Raw genomic sequence first — 21724 nt, 5'->3', positions numbered from 1 at the left:
CTGATTCTCTAAACCACAAGGGTATCGAAATTTTCAGTTATGCCTTTCATATTGCTTTTTTTTTTTAAGAAATAAAGTTAATATCTTCAAAAGTCTTAAATATAGTCTTTGAGGTTTAATTAATAATTTTTATTTATGGCAAATGATAACCAAAGATTTTTCTGTTAATACAATATTTTACTTCGAACTTGGTCGTTTGAAATTTTCGCGATGACGTCAATTTTTATAAAGCGTTAATAAGTTTTGAAGACAATTTATAAACTTTACGCAATGTTATATGACTGAATAATTCGTCTCGTTAAGCCTTTTAAGAATCAATTAAAAAGTTATTATAAAAGAAAATAAGTTTAATAATTTGTTTCACTTCGGCATTTTCTTTCCGCAAAGGCTTGGGTGATTAAAGTAAAATTTGATTTGTTTACGTCCCCTTATTATTATTGTCGTCAAGTTTAATGAGTGCTACAAAAAAAAAACTCTAAACGCGAATTCTTCTAATTAAAAAAAATTGAATCTTAATTACTTGAAAACAACTTTCGGAAAGTCACAAAATTTCCTTCTCATTTTAATTTTTCTATTCTTCTTCTTCTGCCGTATATATATATCTTACTTTCTCACTTGTTTTTTTTTGGTAGATTATTGCCGATCCGTATTCTACTCAAACAAGCGTAATTATCTTTTAATTAGTGTAGATTTAGCGTTTCCTCATAATTTAAAAATTAATTAGTTGCGATTGGTTGTCGTGTATATTAAGAATCCTTAACAAAAATAACATTTTCATGTATGCTGTTTCATCGTTATTATCATAAGGTCTTTAGCCCATGGACACGCATCTCAACTTCATCTTACCTTAGCCCTTCATGCCTGATAAGAATGCTTTTACTTTTTTGCAGCAGTTCTAATTCCAGAATTTTTTTTTTAAATGTAATAGCGTAGTTTTTAGATCTACGATAATTTAACAGCGGCGGGTAACAGCCGGCGCCATTCTGGTTATCCAGATGTTGCATTCGTTGTCAACTATCCCCTAAAATTTTCTGTAATTCGTTTCATTGCAGGTACTGGATAATATCACTCGTATTCAACATGTTNCGATTTCGATCTTTTTGGATCTCATCAGCGCGTCGCAGGCAGCTCCGACAGAACACAGACCAACTTTTACCTGCTGTCTTAACAGTGCGTTTTAGAAAATACTACAAACGGCGCAATGAATTTATTGAACACTAAATTTAAAAGAAAACTGTCTTCTCTAGTTTTCTTATAAGGAAATATGTTTACATCCACTACTTTCGTTTTTTATACCGACTTGTTAATATAAGTGTAAATTAGTATACAATAATGAGAGATTGTTTATTTTTAATGACTAATACTGGTTATACTTTTGTTTCAGGGAGCCTCTTCCAGCTTAGTAGTAAAGTTTGCAGATACTGAAAAAGAGCGACAACTAAGACGAATGCAGCAGATGGCCGGAAACATGAGTCTTCTGAATCCGTTCGTGTTCAACCAGTTTGGAGCTTACGGAGCATACGCACAGGTAGATCTATTTACACCAACAAAAGTTTCAAGTCTCTGATTTTGCATAGGGGTAGGTTTTAGTGGGAATGCCACTACATGGACAGTTGGTATAGGAAGGAATGCTCTGCTTTTACGGTGCCGACAATATTAATTTTCTCTCTTCTCGGTGACACCTGATCGAGCGGCATGGTCTAGAAGTTTAGACCATTGCTTGGCATTCGGGAAGACGCCGGTTCGATTCCGGGTCCGTCTGTCTCAGTTCATGTTTTTCTGTGGTTTCCTTGAATCACATGGCCAATTGCTGGGGCAGTAACATTCCACAGATGATCTTTCATTTTCTTCTGTCTTCATTTCGTCCGTCTCACCTTTCTCGCCCGAATCCAGTAATATTCCACAGATAATCATTCATTCTCTTCTGCCTTCATTTCGTCAGTCTCATGTTTCACACTCGAACCACCACTCATTCGTTCCCACGATTCCTGAAAGGAGGCTGAAGTGGGCTTTCCGCGCTACCTTCCGGTGTAGTCCGGAGAGACTGCTAGTGGTTGGTGGGGATGAAATACCCAAAAAAAATTTATTTGAAACTAGCTGCCCCGACAAACTTTGTTCTGTTAAAAGTTATTGACCTATCTCAGTCCAATATAAAAAATAAATAATTAAATAAGAGAAACGCAATTTATTTTGTTTTGATTGACGTCAAGTGTTTGACAGCTGCGAACAGATGTTTTAATTTACCCTGTGGTTTGCATTGGAAAAGAAAAGTGAGGTTTTTACGTTTTTCTGGGCAATGTTTCTCTTTATAAGGACCTTCCTCGGACTTTTGAAAAAAAATATCAAAATTAGTCGAGCCGTTTTGCGCTTAGCAATACATTTAGCGATTCATTTTTATTTATATATATAGATTATATTAACATCTTCTTTAGTCTCTTATACTCTCTCTCACAAGCATGAATTGTAAATGTTAATTTAATTAAGGCAGAGATGATGTTTTGATAAATTGAGTCGGTAGTGAAATTAGTCAATAGAAATGTATTATCGGCATCTCCGATTTGGAACATCGTTAACTTGCAAATTCATAATATCAATTAAGGAAACTTTTAATCATCGGATCAGTTTTTAAACTGGCCAGGCCAAGATCTGCTCCGCTCCTCTTTCTCCCCCTTCTCAAACACCACCACCTCTTCAGCGACCTCTTTCTTCTTGCTTTATTCATCTGGTCGTAGAGTCGTCCTTTCGTCCGTCTTCTCCAACTTTTGCAATTATGTAGATTGGTTCGACTTTTTCGACAGTTAGAACGTTTTTCCGTCGTTCCCTTTGAAAATGGGTGCGCTCAGGCGGAAACAGAAGCTTTCGAGCAAGTAATCAAGCCATCATCACGTGAACATCGCGATCGATTCGAAAAATTAAATAAATTAACTTTTGGTTGATTGGACGCCCTCTTGTTCGAAACAGAGAAAGAGAGAAAAAAAAGTGAAATGATTACGACAATGATTGAAAAACAGCCGAGAGTCTTATTTCCTTTTCATTTAATTGCACCGAGTCCTTTTTTCGTTAATTTGCGCATCAGGCCGTTATAATTTTCATCTAATTATAAGAAATGAACAGATAACTTTGACAGCTAGGAAGCGACCGTTTCGACAAAGAAAACGTACACATCCGGGTGTTGTAAATGCGACAAATCGCCGCATACAAATCCGTGTGCTACAAGGAAATAAGAATATTTAAATCGTTTTTGTTTTTGTTTCAGCAACAAGCAGCTTTAATGGCGGCAGCCACTGCCCAGGGAACTTACATTAATCCGATGGCAGCTCTGGCCACTCAAATACCACACGCCACCCTTAACGGTATGGCCAACTCAGTTGTTCCACCCACATCAGGTATTTTTCGTATAAGCTTGTTAACTTTAACGAAAGTTTTCCAATAACCTACAATTTTAACAACGTTTCCCTTTCGTGGATTTCTTGATTCTCCGAACAAATTACTGGTCACGGTGATGAAAAAACTTCATAATACTTTCATCGTCGTTAATTTTGTGAAAGGTGCAATACTCACGCAGTGGCGCACGTTACATTTTCAATTGGGGAAAAGTCACTAAACATGCATGTATTTGTACCTGAGCAAGTAAGCAAAAGTATACTCGCATTAACGTGGCGGAAAGAAATAAAAGTATTTGGGGCCATCAATAGGCACTGAAAAAGGAATAATTAGAGCTGTTAGTTAGTCGTCCGGCGACGACGGATATTTCGTCCCCCACCATTCCGACTGACAAACCGTCATATGTCGTGAAATTTGTTTTTATGTTAATTTATTTTGTATGCAGCAGTGACAGTTTCATCATGTCTCAAAGCAGCAGTTCTGATGACGAAAAAGTAATAGTAATAGCTGCATTATTGGCAGAACAAGAAAATAAAAAGTGAAGGAGGAGCATGTATGACGAACTTTCTTTGCTCTAACTTTGAACAATTGCCAAAATATTGCAAATTTGCAAAACAGGTATTCACCCAAAAGGTTTCGACAAGATGATAGTGGTCATCGCCGGCTCACGATGCCATAGCATATAGCGTTCTCTGCCGCATTGCCTCTATCCCATCCGTATTTTGAAGAGACGGGACGGACAAGTGTGCGACAGCCTTTATGCGCGAGAAGACTATCGTTATTTTGAAATATTAGCCATATTTTAAACTGGTATTTATTCCTGCTTTCCCTGAAACCTCGCCATCCATGAGTATAATGTGTGAGTTCGATTCTTATTTAACCTTTTTTTTATTGCTTTTTATGCATATGTATGTATCCCTTACGCCATGCATTCGATGAAAGTTAATCCATAGTTAATATAGTAGACGTGCACTTTCTGTTAACTATTCATACGGCTAATAGCTACAAGCAGCGCAATAATTCGTGTTCAAACATATGTAGAGTACGCAAGGGTCGTATTTCTGGTATTTTATTTAATACAAAATGTTCGGCTCATGTAATTGCCTGCGGCAGTGATATTAAAAGGCAATAACGATTTCAATTAATTAAAGCGTTGAAAATGAGTCCGAATTAAAAATTATTCCAGTCCTAACGGACCGCTTTCAATTTGTCGCATTGAAATATTTTAATAACGAAAATCGCAAACAAAATTGCCGGTTTTTATCAATGTTACAGATATTAAAAGAACGTATCTCTTTTGAAACGAAATATTTTATTTCGAATTCCTGTTATTAGGTTTTACGTTCGCAGTAAACAAATTTTTGTCGTTAATATCAATAAACCAATTTTTTATTAATTCTAACTTAATTGCCATTGAATTGCTTGATTCCGAAGAACTAACAAACAAACTAAATATAATTAGAACGCTCAAAATTGGCATAGTCCGCAATAAAACTGTCGCATTTACTTTCTTCTTTCAACTTGCTAACTAAACTAGAGCGGTTGCTGAGAGAACGCCTGCTTTTACTCGAGGTAGACGTTATAGGGGATATCGTAAACATAGAAAAGAGATGTCAGGTAGGAATTGCAGCGGACACTAATAAAGATGAAGGAATGACATTACACCAATTGATGTCTAACAGAAAGAGAAACAGAGCAGACAAGCAGAATTTAAGAATGTTGTCAACGTCGGACTTTAAACAAAGTTCGACATTCTAAGGAATTCAGGATAGCAAGGACGCTTGTTTAATTGTACTAGGGTGCGTTTTAAAGTTCGCGGAATGGCTAGATAGGTCATTAGTGAAGGTACTTACTCGAATCGTTACGAATCATTATTAGTATAAATACCAAGTTTTATCGTAATTAGGTCAGTAGTCTCTGAAGTATCGTCGACCAAACAAGTCAGTCGGGAACAAATTGTGAAATATGGAGAAAATCGAGTACCGCGCTGTTATAAAGTTCCTTACCAAGCAAGGAAAATCAGTTCAAACCATACTGGAAGAGATGTCATCCTTGCTTAGGTAAAACCATGGCATACCCTCTAAGTAAGGCAGGGACTCACTTGAAGACGACTCATGATAAGGCCGGTCGATCGAAGTGACCATCCGGAAATCATTCAAAAATTCGAAAAATTAATACTGGAAGATGCTCGAGTTAAAAAATGGTAGAGGTATCAGATACAACCATTTCTAAAATTCTTCAGGATCATCTCGGCATGACTAAAGTGAACGCAAGTTGGGTGCCGAGAATGCTCACTCCTCAAAAACAACAGCGAGTGGAGTGTTCTCGCCTGTTTTTGGATCTCTGTAATAAATATTAAGATGAAGTATTGACTCGAATTGTTACTGGGGACGAAACTTGGGTTTATCATTATGAACCTCAGTTCAAACAAGACTTTATGCCTATTCCCAAACTGGAAAAGAAGAAATCTTCATACGACTAAGAAGCTTTTATTTCCACTTCTTACCCCCATTCCGCGAACATAAAAACGCCCCCTGTGTAATTACAATCAAGAAGTTATAAAGCCGACCCTGATATTTTGTATACCTAAGCAACCTCTAACCGCTGTTAATCGGTTATCTTTTTCACTTTGTCTACGCTACTCATGAAGCATTTCTTAAATTAACAAGAGCGTGTTCAAAACGCACCAAATGACTGCAGTCCCATGTGGAAACAGGAAAGAAGAAACGTCCATTCCCAACGATAATGCCAATTTTATTTATCTCAACTATATTTAATTTTATTCACGCCAGCAAAACCACACGATAGGAGTCAGGTTCCTGCATTTCTTTCTCTCCAAGTAAATTAAAACTTAATATCCTTGATAACTTCCTTTTTCTTTTTAATTCTTAAAGCCTTTATACTTACTATAACCCGTAACGAGCGAAGATTATTCTTTTGAAATTTCTCCTTCATTAGAAAAAAAAACGGAGGGTAACAATTTAGAGCCCACCTTAGCGCCTTAAAGGTTACATTGGATAATAACTTTTAATGAACAATTTTCCTAACGAAATCCTAAATTATGTACCCGTTCAAAAATTGTTATTAGCTGTCTTAGTTTAATCTTACCAGTGCAGGGAATAAAAGACGAGAAACATCATTCGTCTTGGTTGCACCTTATTACTGGGGTAAATTGCTAGCATTACTCTAAAAGTTTCCGGGACCACTACACACTCGCATATATGTAGAAAGATATACTTCTGCATATATATATTAATTCTGCTAAGAACCAGGATATGATAGTAGTCGTTGGCGCGTATTTGTCTCCCTTTGCACCCGGTGGCAGGTTTATGACTCTGCGGCATGAGATAAACGAATTGACTGTGATCTCGGGGACGGCGACGTTGTCTTATTCGCGACTTTTATTAAGCGAAATGCACCTAAACGGTCATAAATAAGACGGATGGAAAGACCATTTACTTTAACGACATGCACTTTCAGATTGTCATCAACACGTGTAATGTCGCATTTCGCTCTTATTAAATTATCCACCAATAAAAGATTCGTCGCCGTCGATCAATAAGTACGATCGAGCCGCTTTGTCGCCGGAATTTTATTTCCAATTTTCAACCGAAAGGATCAAGGAAAATGTTTTTAATTCGGTTTTACGGTAGTGACTGTTTTATAAAGGAAGAGGACAATCAAACGTGTTTATTCGGTTGAAAAATGCAGCTTATTTATTTTCTATACCTGCAGTACTACCCTGATTCACTTTTATTTCATCACATAACATTGAAACTAAACTGAACATTGCTTCTTATGTTTAATCATTGTCCTTTTTTGTATCAATAGTATCCCAGTATTTACATTTTGTATGTAAAACTTGACTATTTTCTATACGCAGCCTCCCTATTTTAAGATTTTTTCAATTAAAAGTAGAAGGGCTGAAATGTTCTTCTTAAAAAAGCATTAAATCGGAAGGCGAAACGTCGATGGAATTACATAATTAGTAAAGAACATTTGACCCCTGTCTGGCTGGTTTTAATTGAAAATATCGTAATATATCATTGGGGAAGATAGCACAAAGGGCTTTCTAATTTAACTTCATCGTCATCGTAAGGTCGTCAGAATTGTGGTCATCCCTCTTCGCCGAATGATAAATATAAAAAGAATACGATTTAAAATTACTAATCATTTTAAAGTTCTTATTTTACATAAAATTTACGATTTGTCTCTCGTTTCTTTTCTCAACAAAAAATAGAAACAATTGAACCCTTCTACCCCTACGTCTGCTTACGTTAAATCTTGATGTTTATGTGTCATATTTAACTAATTTGGTCGCGTATTTGAAGTGGGATATCAATAAATTGTATCTTCATCATCATCATAAGGTCATCAGTCCTAAAACTGGACACGCACCTCCACTCTGTTCTATCCTGACCTAATCTTCACATTTCCCTAAAACTAGAACATCCCACAACCTTAACTATTTGTGAACGGTTATCTAATCTGGGTCTACCTCTACTCCTCTTAACTCCTGTTTCTGCTTCTAATGTCTCTAACTAGCCCTTTATGCCTGAGAAGGTGCCTTGCTAACCTAAACTTAACTACGAATAATTAATTAACACTTTGTGACAGGTAAAAATTTTATCTATGAAGGCAATTTTCTTAATAGGCATTACGCGTTAGTTGTAAATCCCTAAACAAAAAGATAATCCCCATATAGACCCCAAGCTTTCGATTATAAACCTAATCCGTAAATTGGACCACATTAATTTGTTTTGAGCGTCTCTTAATAATTGGATAGTTGTAATTATCGTTATTATAAGTGAAATATCAAGCCACGTTTACCAAGAGGTCCAGATATACCTCAACGAGACGCACAAACACGACTCAAACCAAGACCTGGAACTAGTGTGTTGATACATGTATGTATGTGTTAGTCTCAGTCTGTTTGTGCACAAACAAGCCAGTGAAACGGTGTTCATTCGACGGCAAACACGGAACGGTATGTGGGACAAAGAGAATCCTGTTAGTTACAATTACATCCAGAAACAGGATATTAGTCAGCAAGAGCGACGAATCGCTCAGTTTTTTGGGGATGATCAAATGGTCCAAAAGCTACAGGATACCAGCGAAACGAATTTATGGAACACTTTCACATTTTATTGTTCTTCTTTTACGTATTTATCGATACTCAAATTAGATACAACCAGTAGTTACGGGGAGTTTAATTTTTCGATCTATTTGGCTCTCCTCAGCACGCCATAAATGATCCGACAGGACATCGACTAACGTACCTGATTGCCATTATGCGGTGTCGAACAAACAACTATAGATGGCGTAGTAATTGCAATAGGTTGATTTAATCATTGTGTTTTTTTGAAACTTAAAATTTTGTTGCAAATTTCCATTTATTTATTTTAATTTTGTTACAGGGACGGGCTCAGGACAACCTGTAAATGGCGCTATTCCGAGTTTGCCTTCGCCCACAATGCCCACGTTTAATATGGCTGCCCAAACGCCGAACGGGCAGCCGGCGGGTACCGAAGCCGTTTATACGAATGGCATCCCCCAAACCTATCCACCCCGTAAGTGTCAATTGTTTTCTTTCCGATTCTCGTATTATTTTTCGCTGTGCCTAGCCTCCCAGCACCGGTATTCCTCTTTTAGCCCTGTAAAAAGCAATGGGACAGCCTGATAACATATATTTACTGGTAGCCGAGACCGAATCATAGCCACAACCTAGTAGAAACAGTAAAAATGAAAAAAAAAAAAACAGGGCTGCCATAACCTGAATAAATCCAGCAAAAATATTTATTGTATAATTTTTTTAAAACTAACATCAAATAGCTATAAGAAGAAAAAATAAGTTATCGGATCGGTCAGTTATAGTACCTAGGAAGGCAATTTACAAAATGAGATCATCAAGCTGACGTCAGTGTTTTTACCGAGATTGAAATTGGATAGGGGTAAAGGGATGCTAGACACTTTTATTTTATTTTTTCTATTTCCTTAGGTATTAAAGACTGCTGTAAAATCGAGTAATGGCGGAATGTGTGTAGTCATTTCTAGAAATTTTGTTCATGTACTGTCAGTGTACACAATATGATAATTATTACTTAACGAACTATGGACAAATTAGATGGCGGTTTTAAAATTGAATATTAACTTATATTTGCATTGCATACACTTTGACATCAGTGAATAGTGGAAATTACTTAATTCTATGAAGTTAAATTATAATTACTTATTAACACTTTAAACTGTCATTGCAAGGAATAGAGTACTTCGGTTATACAAAACCGCATAATTGCACAAGTCTTTTGACTGACTGCTGTAAACGATTAGTAACTTTCTAAGAAAACCCTTAAGAATAAACGGAGTATGGGCCTTTTCTCTGTATTGTTGTTCCCCATTGTTCCATTAAAACTTTTATTTCTAAATATATACAATTTTCATTATCCGATTTCTTAATATAAAGTAGTTGTACTCTTTAACCTGATCATTTTTATTCCTTCACAAAATAAGTCTTTAATTGACTTTAAATAAATTAAAAAAATTAATTACCAAGTAAACTTTACAATGTTATTATTCACATTACTTTATGTCTACTTAATATGGCTCGATAATAATTATCAGGGGCGTACTTAGGACTACATCAGTTAGCTGGCATTACTCATGAATAAAATTTTTTTTTTTAATAATAATAAGATCGTTGACCTAAATACGGACCTTATCTGCGAACGATATTCTATCATTAAAGTTTGTTGTATTGCGATGTCTACCGAATAAAGACTTACAGCAGTCTTTTTAATCATCTTTCGATCAGACTTTTACATGAACGAAATTTACTGAAATATAGATGCCCTTCATCTCTCCATTCCAGCGCAAGGGCTTCCGAATGGGGAGGCGGCCCTCCAGCACGCAGCGTATCCTGGGATACAACCGTATCCGGGAGTGGGTAAGTGTCCCGTTGCGTGTACTAGCACTGAGTTTAGCAATTTTTACTTTTTTCTGTCGTCGCATCGACATCAACCCTCAATGTGTATTTGCTCTCTGCATGTTGTTAAAATGGGGTAAACATGATGTGTCAACAAATGAGATCGTATAAAATCATTTGCTCGCACCATCAAAAATTGAAAATTAAAAATTTAAAACTGTTTTACTCAATCGATGTTCAAATTAGACTCTCGATATCGTTCTTATATGCATTTCTAAAATTATCATCAATTCAAATAGCCGCTATAGATCTAGTTTCATACAGTAAGTTTACGTCAAGAGGTTGTAAATCTGTCTCATTTTGTTGCTCAACAAAGTAAAGAAAATGGAATGAAGAATCAGAGTCAATCAGGGTAAAAAGGTTTTAATTATTTTAATCTGTTTTGGATTTAAAATAATGAAAACCTTTTTTTTTTGGTATTGATTCTTCTTCCATTATCTGAACAAGGAGAAAATAACACATCCCTCTGAAGAAATGGATAGATTACATTTCAACTGTCAAAAACTTTATCTGCATTTCGTTTTTTTTTTATTTAATGAGGATGTTGTAATAAACTGACTTCACTAACTTTACCCTACATAAAAATTAGCCTCACTGATGTGTTAAACTTTCGGTTTTATATACTAATAATAATTGATGTAAGAATTGTTCATCTTGTCTACCCCATTTACCCCTTTGCTAGAAGCTAAGCTTTATGTTAATGAGACAGTTCATTAGCTATATATGTACTGTACGTGTTGTGTCTGTTGTGGCTTTATTTTATATGTTTATACGACATCTTTTGCATACCTTTCATCTGACATGCTGTCTGTTCATTCTCTGTTTGTTTATGTGTCTTTACCAAAATACGACGCTAATTTGTAAAGCAAGTTCAAACATATCTACCTTCTGATAAACGTACAATTATTATGCAAAATAAATTTTCGTAAGACAAACGAAAGCACATCTATTTTTAATATCGAACTTTTAATAAGGACGGATTAAATTTTTCGATTTCGATTTAATTTGATATCTCGATAAATCATCAACTAAAAGATACTCTATAGAAGAATGTTTATATAATATCGAGTTAGAACAGTATAATGACATCTATTGATGTTTGTCACTAGCTGAAGTATTTCAAATGTTAGTCAAAGCCGTTTTTCTTATTTTGATAAATGTCGATTAATGTGTAATTAAATAATTTTTCTTCAATTATGTTTATTTAATTCTATTTTCTTTTTAAATCTTTCCTTTGTTCTTTTTTTAATTATAATGGCGTTGAAATAAATTAATTACCCTTATTTTGTTTTACGGGACTTTTCATTGGTAGATGTGTAATTAATTTTGGCCCCTTTATGGTAAATTACCAATAATTAGAGTATTTGTGGGAATTAAAAATAATTTCAAATCTCACGAAAATTTTTATTAAGTGCAAACAATCAATTAAACAACCTATATGATGTCGTGGGACGTCCAACAGGAACGAAGTTTCTTACGCTATTCGACAAATTTTGGTCAAAGTACTTTTAGTAAAAAAACATTGACAAGCATCTATCATATTCACCCCCTATGTGTCGGCTGCTACTAATAAATTAGCTTCTGAAAGTTTTTAAAATTATTCCTATTGGATATATTTACCAGATGGCAGAGTAATCGAATTTACTTCGTCAACTGTCTCGCTTCATCTTCAAACAATAAGTAAGAGGAAGAGGGATGCCTACTAACACGTTCGATTTTTGACCAGCGTTGCCAGACCTAGGGAAATTTCTCTAGACCTAAGCAATTTAAAGTCAGGATATTATTTATTTAATTTTTATGCTATATAAATTCTTATTGTTTAAAGATTACTTGCACTTTGAAAATGTCTTTAAATACTGGAGAATAACTGAAGAAAATAAATTTCTTTTGTTTTGCGCCGAATTATTTACATTTATTCATCTTCGAGGATTATTAATTACCGTAAAAAATCTAGTAATACTGATTTTTGCTGGTTACCTCCTTGCGTTAAGGAACTTCGTTCCAAACAAGTCTACAAAGCATGTTGAATGCTTTAATGGAGTTGGTATTTGGTGTGATTTGTTTAAATTTGTCGGCAGCTTATCCTGCGGTATACGGCCAGATCCCTCAAGCTATACCTCAACCAATGTCTGCAGTTGTACCTACTCAAAGGGAAGGTAAGGCATAAAACGGTCACTTTTTTCTCTCTCTCTCTCTCTATCTTTTGTCTGTCTGTTGTTTATTGTCTTTTTATATGCAATGATTTCACCGATGATACCTTCATTGACGTTAGAAGAGAGGTGTCTCAAAAAGGCGAAAGTTCAGCATAATTGTAACGTTTAATTGAATTCATTAATTACTAATTGGGTTATTACCTAATCGTCATCTCGGACTGAAAATGTTACATGTATGATGACGCCATGAGCCTTTTGAACGATCTATTTATGTATCTTATGGTGTTGCATCGGTGGTTTTTATTATTATTATTACATTTTTATTTGTAAAGTATTTTAATGTTCGATGTGAAATGCACTGAATGTTAGCGTTCGCTACAGTCCAGCTGTTCTTTGTTGTACTTCGATGTGCCCAAGTTAGACTGTAGCATTAGATCATTTTAACCTAAATAAACTTAAAAAAATTCATTTGAAATAATTATATACATACATTATTATTACTGCCAAGAACTCCAGTAAGAAACTGAATTTTCACCATCAACCCTTTTTACCAAACAATTAGCTAATGTATTTGTTATTATATTTTGGCTGTAATAAAACATTTTTATAGCTAATGTGAATGATAAAACTCGCATTATTATTATTATCATTTTTTTTAAGGATAAGTATTAAGTATGAAATTCTAAGACATATTTTCTTTAATAAAGAACATTAAGTCAGCAAGTCAGTAGTAATATATCGGGACTATCAGATATAAATCCCGATTTTGAACTTTCATATTTTGAACTTACAACGTTCCGCTAGCACGAGGGGCGATCTTCTTCGCAGGTCTTTCCATTTCCGATGCTGGATGTGGAATCCACACGGAGGTGGAAGAATCTGTGAAGAAGCTTTCCACTCATGTTAGCGAAACGTTAGGAATTAACTCCAACCAACGACGGCTTTCAGACCCGAATCAGACTAGCACTATTTTACCCACTAGAAGCGAAAGCCTGTACCAATTTTTCATATTTTCTTTACAGTTATTCAATATAAGGAAAATTGTCTTGCAATTTCTATAATAATTTACTTGTGCATAGAAAATATATAAATTTCTACATTTCTCATTCATAAATCCTGAACGTCTTCGCATTGGCTAAAATCAAAATTAAACATAGACGACATTAGAATTAGATTTTCCGTTTTTGTTTATTAAATATTTTTTGTAACGGTTTCGATTGATAGGGTGCTCCATATCCGGGCCAGAAGGCTGCAACTTATTTATTTATCACTTACCTCAAGAATTCGGCGATGCTGAACTGATGCAGATGTTCCTCCCATTTGGAAACGTCATTAGTTCTAAAGTGTTCATCGATCGCGCCACAAATCAGAGCAAGTGTTTTGGTAAGTTTTCATTTTATTAACTTTAAAATCGAAAAGCTTACAAAATAATTTTTTGTTACTTAATGAAAAATTCTTGTCGCATTTGGCAAAGTATTCCCGAATTCCAAAATTTATCCTTGCAGTAGTAGTAATAAGGAGGTTGTGAGCCACATTCACGTTCATACCCGACTAGAATTTTAGGGTCCGTAAGTGGGTACCAGAGATAAAAATATTCAGTGTCTCAGAGTCTCTAAAAGCGAGACTCGAGTCTCCGTCTCTCATCGAGTCTCTCTGATCGCTGAGAGAGACTGTCGAGAGACTGTCAATAAAACTGTTTAGCGTCTCTGAACGAGAGACTCGAATCTCTGAATGAATTTTCTAAGTTTAACATATTTCAGAGATCCCAGTCTTTCTACGAGAAACTCGAGTCTCTCAATTTTTCAGTTTTATTCATTCAGTCTTTCTCTGAGAGACTCAAATCTCTGAATTAACAATTTTATCGTTCGAGTCTCTCATACAAAGACTGTGAGAGATCCATAAAAACACCTAGACAATAACTGAGAGACTGTGAGAGACAAACGACATAATTGGGCAAGGGGATTATCATTATATGTTTTATCATTTTACCGAGAGTATTTTCAAACGGATTTACCTTATTGAGCCTCCATAAGGTAGATATAATTATTAAGTTCATACATGTGATAGATTTTCCCCTTAAGACCAATATGAAAAACCCATAAGGTAAGGCAATCTTCATTTTAGTATCACCACTTTTTTTGGTAGGATTTTCATGAGGAATCTACGGGGAAATCCCTATATCGGCGTGCTCCTAATTAGCAACAAGAGGCCCACACACTACATGGGGCATGCCCCATATAAATTCTAGTCGGGTGGTAGCAGTAACAAGAAAGTTCTTAATTACTAAAAAAAGGAAGAGAGAGAAGGGGCGGTTTTTCCTTATTTATAATACAGTGATAAATAAATTGAAACAAGTGCGTACGCATTTGTATAGATATCGTAAATATTTATCAATCAATTTATTCCACCTCTTCCTTTATTAAAATTAATTCGGACGTCGTCTTCCGAAATGTCAATTGAAAATTGAATGTGCTCCGAGGGTCGTATCAATTAAAATTCGTTGCAAGCGTCAACATGATAAAAAAAAAATGATGTAACAATTTTCGTGAAATATTTCCCTTTCATCTTTTTTCTTCGCATAATTTTGTCGTTAGCGTCGATTCTCGAAGGAGCTCTCGTCAATTTCAATTTAAAGAAATGAAAATGTAACTTTCGTAAGTCATTGAAAACTTGGCGAACTTAACAACAGAATCCCATTTGCCTGTAAAGCGTGTACCTAAGACACTTTTTCGCCGTTTCATGTGGAAAGTTTTAAAATTCACAAACCCCCTCAAAGTAACAAAATTTGGAAAGGGTGGATTGTTAATACGATCTTGTTTACTATTTTTACTCATATTATATAACCTGTAATCTATTACAATCAATAATGTATTTAACAAGCAAAATTTTCGGGAAAATATAAGAGTCTGGTATTGATTGAAGTAATTTTACATCAGATCAATTTGTACAACGAACCAAACGATTGTCAGGTGTGTCTTCTGTCTCTTTCTCCATTTTTCTCTTATCTATTTAAGTACCAACTGTACTCAAAGCAGCGATAGTTCCAATTATCGCACTTACTTAGCGAAAAGATGTTGCATTTCAAAAATATTTTGAACCCCATAAGGCCAATTTCCATCATTCTTATCAAGTAACCCTTTTCTCATAATGTTAAGTATAGAGGTAAGTTAGAATGACATGAACTTTGGCTTTAGATTACGTAGTAACAAAATTCCATTCGTTTTTTGATCTCCACATTTCTGGCTATTAAAAACTTTGTATAGTTTATCTGTAGCTTCATCTCCATTCTTGATTGTACATTGAGGCACACGGTTAGAATCAATGGAATGAAAGCCAAATCACTGTACAATCCGAATAAACAATATGAACTAAATAATTCTCACCTCGTTCATTTCTTAAGACCCATGTCATTCTAAACTACTGACCTATAATAATGACTGTTTATTATCCGATGTTGCGCTTAGCAAGTTTTTCTTATTTAGGATTCGTGTCATTTGATAATCCAGCTAGTGCTCAGGCGGCAATACAAGCGATGAACGGTTTCCAAATAGGGATGAAGAGATTGAAGGTTCAACTGAAGAGGCCCAAGGACGCCAATAGGCCCTACTAACCTTGGGCCTTTCATTTGGAAGACACCTACGCCGTCGTCGCACATCACCAGCCAATAGTATACTAACAAAACTTGAAGAAGATGAATTTTAAGTATTAACATATTGTTACAATTATTATTATTCATAATTTATTATCGAAACCAAGAAGACGAAGCAAGCAGAGTACCCCGACGAAGAAGGCGAAGGATGGATAAATAACGACAAAAAATAAATAAATAATAAGTGAAAACCAAATAAAAACGGACAAAACGTAAACCAAAGGGAAAAAGGAATTATCGAACGTTTTGGAACATGCCTAGATCCTTCCAAACTTAAAACTACACACATTGTCCCCTGATTAGTTGAGAAATTCCAAATGGGCTGTGATTAAAAACAATTCAATGTTTGATTGTACAGGCCGTTTTGTCTTCTCGTACATGAGGCGTATTACTATTTTCAGATTTAATCTTATTGTACTCTATATGTATTACGTGTTAAACTGTAAACAGATATAATTAATCTTCTAACAGGACAATGTCGAAAAAATAACGATAACATGGTAAAGCCGTACAGTGGGTCCGAACAAGAAAATTACTCGAATTTTTTTTTGATTTCTTTGTACATCAAGCGACTAAAAAAATAATGCTCCCAAAAAAATTGCACACTAATGCCAAAACGGTAAGTGCGTCAGATTTTTTTAAGCAATTTAATTTTATGACCTACCTACCTACTAAGTTAATTATAGTTAAAAAAAGTGACATTTTTTAATTTTTAATAGTGGTTAATATGAAATATTAATTTGAAAATTCATTTTCAATATTTTATCCATTACGAATTACCTCAGGTTAATGAAGGAAAAAAATTTGTTGCTGTTGTCACACCCTCTCCGAGAATCGAGCCTGGGACCTTTGTGTTAGTGCTTAGTGTTCAGAGTATTGATGCGTAAAGCCAAACGTGCCGGGTTCAATCCCCGGCGAGGGTGTGACAACAGAAACAAATTTTTTCCTCGTTAACCTGAAGTAGTTTGTAGTGGATAAAAAATTGAAAATAAATTTTCACATTAATAAAAAAAGTGGTTTAACATATGATATCAATAAGAACATTGTTACCTCTGTTTTGGTGTATGTCCTTTAACTCATTACGGACCAGGTTTGCTGCTGGCCCGCTATAACTACCTCATATTAATATTTCCTAGACTTTTTTTAACAAAGTATAGGTATATGTTTCTCAATTTATTCGTAACAAATTGGCTTTTTTTAACAATAATCTATAACAACTAATAATCATTTTTCCGAAGTAGGAAAAGCAGTATATATTAATACAATTTAAAAAAGTTATCACCATTGACGTCAAAAAAGTGCGATATTAAAGGATCATATATAAAAGTATAAATCTAGTGGTGAAACCATTAATGCTTGAAATTCTTAAGTAATCTAAGATCAAAAGGAGGGAATTGAGTGGAATGGTTTCGACTAGCATTTACTACTGATTTATTGCTTAAAAAAATCTAAACGTTCCCACAATCCATTCAGGGAGTTGATTGACTTGCAATTAATTAATTGTTGTCGTAAATAACGAGTTTGAACGCGTTGTATGCTTTACCCGTCCCTACACAGATGCCAAAGCTGGATGAGGCGATGTTCCTTTACCTCTAGTCACTCTAGGCGTGTGTACGTAACGCGCGCGTGCGCTCGTGTGTTATTGCGCATCAAAAATGTGCAGTATGCAAATGGCTCGAGTCCATAATTGCGGCTACGTTGCACAGAAACGCGCTTATATCCGTTGTAGATCGTGCAACAGCGCCAGCCGCAACCTTAAAGGAGCCACAGTGTATTTATACATACTTTCATACTTATATACAAATTAGTATATATACATTATATATATATATAACATTTCTACATCATATAAGTATAATAACATAATCCTTACAAAAGTACCAATTAATATACTACTTAAATAACATGTACATTAATAGACGAGTAGAAATGCATAATAATGTAATAATTATTATACATAATGTACTTAGGTACCTTCGATAGTTGTAGAGTGGGAGATATGGTCGTGAGGTGCGGCGTCTACACGCTCAACCCCTCCCCCCCCAACCCCCCAAAACAAAAAAGCTACCCCTTCCTCCGACTAAAAACGCTGTAGTGGTCGAGAGGGAGGGAGAAATGTTAAACTAAAACGGACAACGGGGGCAGTGAGTGTGGTATAATGAATTTTATCTAATACATACGTTAATAATAATTCTTAATATTAAGTACATTATTTAAAAAAAAAAAATTGGTAACAAACGCAAGTTGTCACTTTGCCAAATAGTTGTTGAAAAGTTAAGATAAAAAAAAAATAGTAAATGCTTCGGAGACATTTACTGTCTGGGCCGGATAGTAGATAATTAATTAAGGACACTACTTGGCTGGGCCACTCTAGTCAAATTATCTCTTATATTTATAGAGAAGAAAACTGGAAATTCCATTTCGTGGGTAGTAAAAGAAAAAATTTCTTTTTGACGGTAATTAAATTGTAAATTATTTTAATGGTAAGTAGTAACTTCTTCTTTCCTTGTGCTTGGTGGAGTTACGGGTCATATTAGTACTAGTCACAAAAGAAAAAAAATCAAAATTTTTTATAGCACTTAATGCTTTCAGTGTAGTCATAAAGTCCTACGGTACCTATGAAATGGAATTTTCTCAGACTTTCAGTAACGGTTAGTTAATAAATTTAGTATAATTAAACTTTAAGATATACTATTTATTAAGTAAAACAAATTATTATTATTACGTATTATTATTATTATTATTATTATAACTATTTATTGAAAATCTTGATACTGTTGGATACTTCTTAGCATTTGATTATTTTGTTGTGCAATATTAACAGCGACTGATGACGATGAGAATGCAGGCAGATAGAAAGTTTTGTTTATCACCTACTTCTTATGTCGATAACATTTAGATCTATAGTTTTGTTTTTGTTTGTTCGTTTATTTTTTTTTTTTGTAGAACTTGTACACACTTACACACACACACGAACACGAAATAATTGTTCATATAAGTACATATATATTTTTTTAAAATGATAGAAATCTTAGGCTAGTGCATTCCAGGCTTGCTTAATACATTCCTTCTGGCGCTGGAATTGATCACATTGGTTGCTTTCTTACAAAAATGTCCGTTATTCTTTGATGATGAAACAAAAATGCCGTGGAAAATGCAGGTAGGACAACAAACAATATTACTCCAGTTTATCATAACGTAATCGTTTGGTTTAAGTATTAAAACAATTGCAATGAAAACTTTTATGATCAATTGTTCTGATTGATGGTAAATTTTCATAAATACAGATGGCGTTCACTACGCTGTCGATACATATTCATTGAACGCTATTTAGTGACAATATGTAGGTTCTGTCGGCGTGCTGATGAGAACCAAAGAGTGCGAAATTACAAATCACGTCCGACAGTTCCGATACAATTTGACCACGGACATAATTTTATTACATATTTCGTATAAATTGGTGGATTTAAATGCATCTATTTATTTTCGTAAATTTGAGCGGTATTGGTCGATGTTCTGGTACTGTAAAGAAACGGTTGTTTTTCAAATTGTCCAGAGATGATCACAGAAAACGTTAAAAAATTATTAACCAACCTTGGACGACTTATTCGCATTAATTAGAAAAGAGAATGATTGAAGAATAAATAACAAACATTATTAAAATTTTTGAACGTTTTGTGTGGTTGTATCAGGATAAGTTAAATAGTAATTAGCGATTTTTTACTTAAAAGGGCGTAAACTAATAGGTATTCGTACACTTGCTCCGGGTGAGCAGTAACAGCTTCCCGAATTATCTAGTCTAGTCATCTTTCAAGTACTTATTACTACTACTACTACTACTAACTAAACTAAATAACTATTAACTACTATTATTATTACTACGATTAATCATTAAAATTAATAATATTGTGCATGAGCGGATAATAATCATTTTATTAGAGCAGAGAAGTGATTCTAGAAATACAGGGTATGTTTTGCAATTATTTGTGTACTTAACCATTTTCTCAATGTAATAAATGAATTTATTAAGAGGCAAAAGTAAATAAAAAAATAGTAAGTAGCCTACTACAACGTGTACAGACGGTCCGAGGACAAAATAAAATAAATGAAACTAGTAGGGGAGGCGTTATCCGCGGATACAAAAGCAGCGGATCGCATCAGTTCATAATAAAATAAAAACATACGCCGATGCCATGATGGCGCGTTAAGCATGCTTATCATTCGCCACGCGCGTGCGCAGCGACAGCCGATTTATCACTATATTTACGCATTTATTACTACACAATAACATAACATAACATGTGCTTGTAGCGGTTGTCGGTATCGTTTCGTTGATTCTTTTTGTTTAAATTTTTTTTTTATTGTTTTTCGAATTCATCGTTGTGAAACATTTGACGCCCTTTGTTCGCAAATTTGCGTGTGCCCTTTTATAATATACAAATAACGCATCGGTTTTCTATTATTGTGTATGGATATAAATAAGAAACGTACCTGTCAATAAAATAATAAACGTTTATTATTAACATGGTGACATTGTTCGTTTTTAGACACACGCTTCCAGACATCACATATATTTTTTATAAACACTTACAATCGACTTACAACAACACATAATACACACAAAGTAAGGACCTTTTCCGGTCACCGGTAACTGTGGAATATTATTACTAATGAAAATGTTAATTACCAGCAAATTATTTGGCGTTCGGATATGTATAAAACGCTGTGAAACAATAATTACAAATTGATAAACTGTGATACTGGATATCAGACTTGTAAATGAATCGAATTGATAACATGGTAGCCGTTCATATATTACATCACTCGTGAGTGGATCTTGGGGTATCACGGCGAAGTTGGAGGTTGGAGCTACAGGGACTTCGGGATAACATATAATGCGCGCGTCAGTTTTCGTTCTTGTGTTTTCTTTAGAATTGTCATTTTAAAATGACCATTAAGAAATTATTTATAAAAATGTTCTCTCATCTTTTCTTAAATAATATTCAAGTTGTTCTTAAGATACTGTCAAAAATAATATTAGTATTTCAAAGTAATTACTCACTAGCGAAGGAATACAAATGTCTGCGTGACGTGGCAAGAAGGGAGGGGGCAGAAACAGCGTGACGTAATATACGAATATTGATGCAATAAAATAACTTAAAATATTTAAAATATTGCAGTAAATTGATATTTAATGGAAAAAAATATTCGTGTTTAAATATCAATAAGGTGGTAGTACGTGTCGGTTGCTAACTGATTTAACAGCACTACAGATGGCCCATTAAGACCCTTTATGGGTCAATTTATTTATTGTCCAGTATTTTCTAAATTTTATTTCCCTTCTTTATTGTTGTGATGCAGTTACGAGAAGTAAATATGGGATAAATAACACTGTTAAGCCTTCAAATTCCTCTGATCTCTATCAAATATTGATCTCTACCCATGATAAAACACTATGATTGGCTGTTGTTGTGGCAGCAAGTGGTTTTGTGTCCAGGGCTTCATTTGTTTGAATGCAGAGACAAAGGGTGTCATTAGCACCATAAAACAATTAAA

The 21724-nt window shown here is 34.6% G+C and overlaps 1 protein-coding gene across 5 annotated transcripts; it reads left to right on the top strand.

Annotated features, from left to right (window-relative positions):
- Positions 1–1389: 1389 nt before the first annotated feature.
- Positions 1390–16874, top strand: LOC108734354 (CUGBP Elav-like family member 4). 5 transcript variants are annotated; one of them, XM_018465887.1, is made up of 7 exons: positions 1390–1528; positions 3257–3353; positions 8802–8954; positions 10229–10327; positions 12445–12522; positions 13744–13902; positions 16002–16874. In XM_018465887.1, the coding sequence occupies exons 1-7, from the start codon at positions 1448–1450 to the stop codon at positions 16127–16129; spliced, it is 795 nt and encodes a 264-aa protein (XP_018321389.1). In that variant the 5' UTR covers positions 1390–1447; the 3' UTR covers positions 16130–16874. The 5 variants fall into 5 exon arrangements, with proteins under 5 accessions (XP_018321389.1, XP_018321388.1, XP_018321387.1 ...); XM_018465886.1 differs by having other exon boundaries at positions 3257–3386; positions 10253–10327; XM_018465885.1 differs by having other exon boundaries at positions 3257–3386.
- Positions 16875–21724: the final 4850 nt, after the last annotated feature.

Source organism: Agrilus planipennis, unplaced genomic scaffold, assembly GCF_000699045.2.
Source record: "Agrilus planipennis isolate EAB-ADULT unplaced genomic scaffold, Apla_2.0 scaffold83, whole genome shotgun sequence".
NCBI lineage: Eukaryota > Metazoa > Arthropoda > Insecta > Coleoptera > Buprestidae > Agrilus > Agrilus planipennis.
The sequence above is the reverse complement of the archived record's forward strand: the minus strand, read 5'-3'. Positions and strand labels throughout refer to the sequence as shown.

What these genes read in the sequence shown, in the direction of transcription:
- LOC108734354 (XM_018465885.1), top strand. Translation starts at nt 1,448, where the DNA reads ATGCAGCAGATGGCCGGAAACATGAGTCTTCTGAATCCGTTCGTGTTC. An exon ending in CTTACGGAGCATACGCACAG is followed by an intron (nt 1,529 to 3,256) that starts GTAGATCTATTT and finishes TTTTTGTTTCAG; the next exon opens with CAACAAGCAGCTTTAATGGC. An exon ending in ACAACCGTATCCGGGAGTGG is followed by an intron (nt 10,328 to 12,444) that starts GTAAGTGTCCCG and finishes ATTTGTCGGCAG; the next exon opens with CTTATCCTGCGGTATACGGC.